The sequence below is a fragment of the Microtus ochrogaster genome, unplaced genomic scaffold (assembly GCF_000317375.1).
Source record: "Microtus ochrogaster isolate Prairie Vole_2 unplaced genomic scaffold, MicOch1.0 UNK6, whole genome shotgun sequence".
Taxonomy (NCBI): Eukaryota; Metazoa; Chordata; class Mammalia; order Rodentia; family Cricetidae; genus Microtus; species Microtus ochrogaster.
The window spans coordinates 13,461,930-13,470,123 of record NW_004949104.1 but is presented as its reverse complement, the minus strand read 5'-3'; the positions used below and the strand labels follow the sequence as shown (position 1 = coordinate 13,470,123).

The following is an 8,194-nucleotide window of genomic DNA, read 5'->3' as shown; positions in this document are numbered from 1 at the left end:
CCTTTAATTGCAACACTCAGGAAACAGAGGCAGGTGGATCTCTGTGAGTTCGAGGCCAGCCTGGTCTATAGAGCTAGTTCCAGGACAGCTAGAGTTGTTACACAGAGAAACCCTGCCTTGAAAAAACAAACCAAACAACAAACAAATAAATAAATAATTTCTTTACCTGATGTAAGCTCTACAAATAAATAGATGGCCTCATGGCTGGACAAAGTACCAATGTTCCTCTGTAACACTGAACACTTAAAAGTGGCTAAGACAGTAGATTTCACATCATGTAAATGCTGCCACACACAAAATGTAGAAAATAAACAAGAGGCCTGCTGTACAGAAGACTGTAGGGGCTTGGTGGTTGAGAGGAAGCAGTTTTCATCTGGGTAGCTATGGCCTGTATTAGCACTGCTTGTCACTTGCCAGGTAAACACCTCAAGCTACAGACTCCTACCTCAGCAGTGCAGCTGCACGGTCCTTCCCCTGCACCTTTTCCTCACTGTGAGGAACACACTCCCAGACTGCACCCCTGAGCGGTGTGAGCTGTCAACCCTAGACACACAGTAGGATCCTCACTGTGAGGAATGCACTCCCAGACCTGTGCCCCTGAGCGGTGTGGGCTGTCAACTCTAGGCACACAGTAAGGTCTCTTTTGTTCTTGTTGTTTTGTGTTTTAGACAGGGTCAGACCATGCAATTGTGACTGGTTTGGAAACTGCTCTGTGGAGCAGGTTGACCCACAACTCAAGAGATGCTCCTGTCTTTGGCTCCAGAGTGCTGGGATTAAGAGAATGTGCCACCATGTTCTGCTATTTTAATGCAGTCCCGGGGCTACTCAAAGTCTTTTATTGCATGACTAAAAATCCGGAAAGAGCCTCAGGAGATGGATAAATACAAGCCCCATAAGCCCTTTGGAACAGCAAAGAGCCACCAGTGCTAACACCGTTCCAGGAAACACAAAAGCCCCCACACCTACCTGGAAGCATCTCATCAAAGCTAGTTCTTGCCTCAGGGTGGCGTAGCAGGGATTTGGGAGTGAAGACGATTAACTGAAAGACAAAATAAGTTCACAGTAGACTATATTTTAAAGATTCTAGAATGGAAGTACAAGGTAAGGGCCATCTAAACCTTGATTTTTGGTACAAAGTCAGGATAGTCTATCTTCCACATCTCAATGGGAGGCTCACAAAATACAGGAAGAAAAAGGAAGACACCAAATTCTCTGCTGTTTACCTCTTCTGGGTAGGTATTACTCTCCATGACCATCTGCCTGGAGCCCCTCCTTGGTGAGCTGAGCAGCTCTCAGTGGTCTTAGAGATAAGGCACTTTTAGCCTGTCTAAAGTTAAGGTCTAGCACTAGGGCTGTTCTGCCTGGTGGGCCTGCAGGCTACTAGGTACACAAAGCTGGAAGCCTTAGCTTTGCATTCATTCACCCTCTGCGGTATCCCAGGGCAGCAGGACCCTCCCTGTATCCGTACCCCAGATTCCCTCTTTCTGATCATTCTGCCCACTTACGCTCCCCACACAACTCCTACTCACACTTCAACACGCAGCTTAAACGCTGCTTTCTGGGCTCATGGAATTCCTCGGTCCCTGCTGGGGCTCACCTTTTCCCCAGTGCTCAGCATACCTACATGACAACCTGTCTTATTTCTCAATATACCACGGCTATACTTGTCCTCCCTGCTGAGCTGACGACTGTGTTCTGTCAGACTCTCCCATGTGGTACTAAAGAGCAGGTGAGGACTCAGTTTAGGAGTGAGAAGGTGCAGTTCGCTGGCATTCATGACAACAGGCCTGGCTTCCTGAGAACACACCTCACCCTTATTCCCCTTTAGGTATCATCCACTCAACCTGCAGGAACAGACACCAGGGGAACCTGACTTTGTGGTAACACAGGAAGGCCAGCACCCTGGTCATTCTGGAGAACCAGCACTGACCGGCTTCCGGAAGGGCAGCAGGATCTGTCGTCGAAGTACATGGAAGAAGTTGCCAGGGGTGGAACAGTTGACAACAATCCAGTTGCAGTCGTATAGCTGATTGATATCAAAGTTGTCTTCCTGCAGATCCTGCAGCATGGAAGGAAATGGCCAGAGGCCAGCAGCAGCTGTGAGCACTTTGCCTGGGAGAAGGGTAACTTAGGGCAGAGGTGCCTCAGGATGTCTCACTGGAGACTCAAGGACTCACTACAGACAGGAGCAGGGGCCACAGGTTCCCTGAGTCTGGTTCCATTTAACCCTTGGCAGCTTCTCAAGGCTACTTGGCAGTGGATGTATGGAATATAGGAGACACAGGTGCTGGCTATAGTTAAGTCTATTCTTCCTTAGAAACTGACTCCCAGTAGAGTTCCAAGTTCTTTAAAATTGCCTTAAAATCCTATTTGAACCAGAGCAATGGCAATATCACCTAACAGGTCAGACCGAGGATCCTCGGCTTTCAGCAACAGCAGGACACAAATGAAGTAGCCTATTTCAGGGAGATCAGAAGGCATGGGGTCACACTGAGCTACCCACTCTGATTCCTAAGCCCGAGGGAGCACCAGCTGCAGCTGAGATCTGACCCCTCAGGACATCCAAATGGAATTCTTTCCTAGATGCCCATAGGCAACTGAGTATCAGGGTCTGTTCTACTCACAGGCAGGACATCTGGGTCATCATTGCACATCTGCAGAAACCGCTCTGGGCGGGCAGAGGAATGCTCTGGACCCTGGAAGCAGACACACAAATCAGTTTGCAAGTCCTTACATGCTGACATCTACTGTACTTGTTGTTTCTTCCTCCTGATGTCAGAACTCATTTTATTCTTCCCTTTCCCACTAGCAAAGTACAGGGCAGCAGGGATGAGGAGACTGAGCAGCATCAGCACCATCTGCTGCCCATCTAGGGATGGCTATTCATATTCAGGCTGCATGCAGTTGGGCCACTCTTGCCTTCCAAAGTCTTCTAGTTTTTCCATCAAGTGGATGGGAAACACTAACAGAACACTCTGGTCTTTGGGATGGGGTCCTGAACAGGTCCTTCCCAGGACTTGAATGTGGTGGGCAAGGGGAAGATCTCACCATGCCTTCCATGCCATGGGGCAACAGGAGCACAATGCCATTCTGCCGCACCCACTTTGCCTGTCCTGGGCAGATGAACTGGTCAATAATGCACTGTGCCATGTTGTTGAAATCACCAAACTGAGCCTCCCAGAGAACCAGAGCATTAGGGCTAGCCATGGCAAAGCCCAGCTCAAAGCCTATAACGGACAGAAAAGGAAGAACGGCATGTCAGGATACCAGGCAAGGGATGCGGAAGACTTGAGGTGGGGTTGGGGTTGGCCTTACCCAGGACACCATACTCAGACAGTGAGCTGTTGCAAACAGTGTAGGGGGCCTGATTGGGCCAAAGGTGGTTCATGGGGATGCAGGTTCTCTTGTCTACATTCTGATCATGGAGCACGTGGTGGCGATGGCTGAGGCAGAATGACAAGATTAATAAGCAGGAGTACACATAGTTGAACCAACCACTTGAAACTTGAAGCTCTAGTAGATCCATTGTGACAACTCGTCTTTCTGCCAGATGCTTCAGAGTACAGCCCTCCCAGCATCCACAACACAAGAGGAAAGGGTGGGGCAGCCTCGACACTAAGGATGCAGTGACTTTTCTGGAAATAATTTCCCCCACTCTGGAGTATTAGATTCCAAAGCCCTTCCCTTCCGTTTCAAACTGAAGGTAAATATTTTTGTTACCTGAAGGTGCCCCGCTCCACATCCTGGCCACTCAGCCGGACGTGGATGCCTTCCTTCAGGAGTGATCCGAATGCCATGTACTCCGCCAGGGCCCAGTCCACAGTCCGGTTTGTCACTAGCTCCTTCCTAGTCTTCAAGATCCGGCTCAGCCCTGCAGAGAAAGAGAATGAGATGCTGGGCAGTGGTGGCGCACGCCTTTAATCCCAGCACTTGGGAGTCAGAAGCAGATGAATCTCTGTGTGTTCGAGGCCAGTCTGGCCTACAGAGTGAATTCTAGGACAGGCTCCAAAACTACACAGAGAAATCCTGCCTAGAAAAACCAATAAATAAATAAATTAAAAAAAAAAAAAGAGTAGCACTCACAATACTGCAGGCCCAGCTCATGTGGACATCTTACTGTCTGTGCTTCAGGGACACAGACACAGGCAGAGACTTTGTCACCCAGTGTTAGGACAGCAAAATGGTGACCTCTTAGTTGCTTCTCTGCTTCTTTCCAAGTGAAGGACTTGAGTGTTGTGGGAGCTGAGTCTACCAACACACCCAGTGGGCTCGGGACAGGGAGTTTCTACAGTGCATGGCTGAGGACACTATCTTCAAGAGGTGCTGATCTAGACCCGTGTTTCCACAGGCAAGTGCAGGGCTGGTTACCTCCATGGATGGTAAAGTTCTCCACAGGTACAGAGCTGGCGACATTCCCAATGTGGGCCAAGACATCCTCCTCCAGGCCAGTAGAGGGGCAGGACATGCTCCTGGGCTGTCCATCCAGGGTGAAGAAACCTAAGAGAACAGAGATAGGCTGGGGCACCTGCAGAGCAGACCAGAGTAACAGCTCTCTCTGCCTTTCTAGAAACTTCACCACAGTACCCCACGGTTTTGGGTAAATGGAAAGTAAGAGACAATAAAGCCTAGATGGCCCTGAGGACCACAGAGGCCTTGCTGAATGGACACTCACTATGTGTTGTGGGTACAGAGGAGGAGAGCAGGAGCTTTGTCTTCAAAAAGAAAAAGAAGCCCAGAGAAGGGCTTCATGGTTACATCCTCTCTACAAGGAGTCTACCTGGGGTGATGGTCTCTTGCTTACCAGGCCAGGGGGAATCCAGCCAGTGCTTGATGTGCAAGATCTTCTCATCTTTGGATCTGGTGAATGCTTCCTCACAGATCTTGTCATACTTGGAGATTTCCTCCTGGAAGCGTGGATGGATACACATAGCTAACCGAGCACAGCACCCATGCCATACAGGCCTACTGTACCCTGGCCTTCAGTCCCCAACGACCCACCCACTGTATTTACTCAGAGTTGCCAGTTTCCAACAAACAGCCTCTTTAACATCTGAAAGAAGCCGTTAATTTCTGGTCCTCATTCCCTGCATCATTTGGCTTAGAGTCTGTTTAGTCTGAGTCCCTAGACCAAACGTTTTCCTAAGAACTGCTTCAGGTTTATGTATTTGTAAGTAGGCTTAGGAGCTGCCCCTTCAGCAGCTGTCCAGTCTGGGCCTCAGCACCATCCCAGATGTCTACAACTGTTGCTCATACTGTCAGGGGACAGAATGCTCTGTGCAGATCATACAGGATCTTTACCAAGCTGCATGGACCCCCGTTTATACACCTCTCAACCCACATAGCCCGTGTCAACAGAGAAGCTATTGGGTAGTCACTCCCTCATCTCTACAACACTTTTCTCCACCTCCTTTAAAAAGTTCAAGTTGAAATGCTGAAATGCTACAGTTGTCAAGACTTCACATGCTTTCACTGTGGTCCTAAGAAGAAGACTGGCCTGGGATGATCTTCTCTAGTTTGCTTAGGACCAAAGGCCTGCCAGGACACACCTCATATTCGGGCTGGTTGACGACACCCTGGGATACCAACAGTTCTGCATACTTCTGCAGTACAGGCTTCTGCTTGCGGATCTGCTTGTACATGAGTGGTTGTGTAAACATAGGTTCGTCCATCTCATTGTGGCCATTGCGTCGATAACATACCTAGTCAGAGTAGCAAGAGAGGACTATGAGAGAGTGTGGCTGGTCTGTAGAAAAGAACACCATTGTGTGTGTGTGTGTGTGTCAGGGGTATCTGCCACATCTGTGTGATGGCAACATGGCGGTTACTGCTTTGCTTCAATGTACTTCCTCTACAGCTAAGATTTTGATTTTCTTTCTTTTACATGGCGAAATTAATTTTTGGTTTTTTGAGACAGGGTTTTTCTGTGTAGCCCTGGCTGTCCTGGAACTTGTTCTGTAGACCAGGCTGGCCTTGAGCTCAGAGATCCACCTGCCTCTGCCTCCTGAGCGCTGGGATTACAAGCCTGCACCACCCGGCACGAACTATTTGTAAAGCAGTCTTACATAAGACAAGATGGACCACATAGCTCCCGCTGAGGAGTATTCAGAGGCAAGCGTGTGTCTGAATACTCTAGAAGCAGAAGGATCCTACCTGAAGTATGACATTACAAAGACCCACGGTGACTTAGCAAGACTAAGGGACAGGCCAGACATTCTGCTTGGATGTGCGTACCCTGGCATCACTTACCAGATCAACGACAACATCCTTGTGGAAGGTGCTCCTCCACTCAGCTGCCACCTTGCATACATACATGACAGCCTCAGGGTCATCTGAGTTGACGTGGAAAATGGGGGCATTCACCACTCGGGCCACATCAGTGGGGTAGGGGGAGGAACGGGCCATCCGAGGGTCTGTGGTGAAGCCAATCTGTAATTACGGAACACATGATCAGGCAACAGGGTACCTGGAAACGGTAGTACAGGGTACAGAGGCTGGCAGGCAGTATATAGTTCCTGATGGGCTACTAAGACTATGTGCCCTAAGTGGCTTCTTTGCTTAAGTTTTGCTTGTTTCCCCTACTCTGATAACATATTCATGTATGTTTAACACAGGGGATTTGGAAGAGGAAATAGGCTGTCATACTAACTTTTTTTCTTTCTTTTCTTGGTTTTCCAAGATAGAGTTTCTCTGTGCAGCCCTGGCTGTCCTGAAACTTGCTTTGTAGACCAGGCTGACCTCAAACTCTGCCTCCCAAGAGCTAGGATTAGAGGGATACACCACCACTGCTGGGCTGGTAGGAACATTTTTATTTTTCTTTCCAGATTATTTTCTCTGCAGGTATACTTATGTAAATACATATAAGTATATATTGAAGCTTACGATCTTGCTTCCCCAATGCACAACTGTTCCGTTCCTCTGCTACAGGTGAAGTAGGTTAGTGGTAGCATGCTTCCCTAGGGTGCACAAAGCCCTGGGTTTGATCCCCAGTACAGAAACGGAAATGATCAAGTCAACCAAGCTGTGCACTTTAGAGAGGCCAAATTCTCCCTCTCACTCTGATTTCTTTGTGTGGAGGTGGCATGTGTGTGGCTTGTTCTCACACGGGGACAGGCAAGTACACTGGGAGGTTAAACATCAATGTAGGTTGTCTTCTTGTCTCACTGAACCCGTAACTCACCAATTGGCGAGGCTGGCTAGACAGATTGCTCCTAGAGTCTGCCTGCCTCTGCCATCCCAATGCTATAACTTCGTTAAGGTCCTCATACTAAGTGGCAACTACATTACCAACTGAAGTATTTCCCTAGTCCCCGATGACTATCACCACTTTTTTTTGAAGCAGGGTCTGACTATGTAACTCTGACTGGCCTGAAGCTCATGTAGACCTAGCTGGCCTCAAACTCAGAGATCTACCTGTTCCTGCCTCTCAAGTGCTGGGATTAAAGGTGTGGTATGGCTAGGTACAGCTGGAATCCATGGATATTATGTGCAGAAAAAACACAAAACTTTGAAACTGTTCAGTACTCAGGAGGCAGAAAGGAACTTTATAAACGAGGCCAGGCTGGTCTACCTTGTGAGTACCAGGTTAGCTTGGGCTACAGAGTAGGAGCTAAAAACCAAACAAACAATAATCTCCACAAGCCAGGCATTGGTGGCACACGCCTTTAATCCCAGCACTTGATTCCAAGGCCAGCCAGGTTCCGAGTGCCAGGACAGGTTCCAAAGCTACACAGAGAAACCCTGTCTCCAAAAGCCAAACAAAAACTCCACAAAACAAACAAACAAAACAAAAATTTAAATGTTACTCTTCTATAAGCCAGCAATTCCACTCACAGGTGTATAGCCAAAACACCTGAAAGGAGGGTCTTGAAGGACATCTGTACACCGTGTTCACAGTAGCATTGTCAGCACAGGGAAATGGAGAGGACACAAGTGTCTATCAATGGATAACTCAACAAAATGTGGAGCATTCCTATTGGAATGTTATTCAGACTTAAAAAGATTCTGACACGGCACAACAAGATGGACCTTGAAGGCATTAAAATTAGTGAAGAAGTATTATCTTAAGAAGACAAATACTGGGGGCTGGAGATGGCTTAGTGATTAAGAGCACGCACTGGCCATTCTTCCAGAGGACCTGGGTTCAATTCCCAGCACCCACATGGCAGCTCACAACTGTCTGTAACTCCAGTTCCAG

General features: G+C 48.3%; 1 protein-coding gene across 6 annotated transcripts in view; it reads right to left on the bottom strand.

Moving 5' to 3' along the window:
- Ogdh (oxoglutarate dehydrogenase) overlaps positions 1-8,194 on the bottom strand; it is a 64,795-nt gene that overhangs the window by 3,019 nt on the left and 53,582 nt on the right. For all 6 annotated transcript variants that reach the window (XM_005366200.2, XM_005366202.2, XM_026788692.1 and 3 more), the window contains 10 exons: positions 6,247-6,426; positions 5,547-5,699; positions 4,802-4,904; positions 4,369-4,497; positions 3,721-3,871; positions 3,316-3,443; positions 3,049-3,227; positions 2,625-2,696; positions 1,931-2,059; positions 967-1,039 (listed from right to left, as the gene is read on the bottom strand). In XM_005366200.2, coding sequence (XP_005366257.1) covers positions 967-1,039; positions 1,931-2,059; positions 2,625-2,696; positions 3,049-3,227; positions 3,316-3,443; positions 3,721-3,871; positions 4,369-4,497; positions 4,802-4,904; positions 5,547-5,699; positions 6,247-6,426 — 1,297 coding nt within the window. The remainder of the gene's footprint in view (positions 1-966; positions 1,040-1,930; positions 2,060-2,624; positions 2,697-3,048; positions 3,228-3,315; positions 3,444-3,720; positions 3,872-4,368; positions 4,498-4,801; positions 4,905-5,546; positions 5,700-6,246; positions 6,427-8,194) is intronic.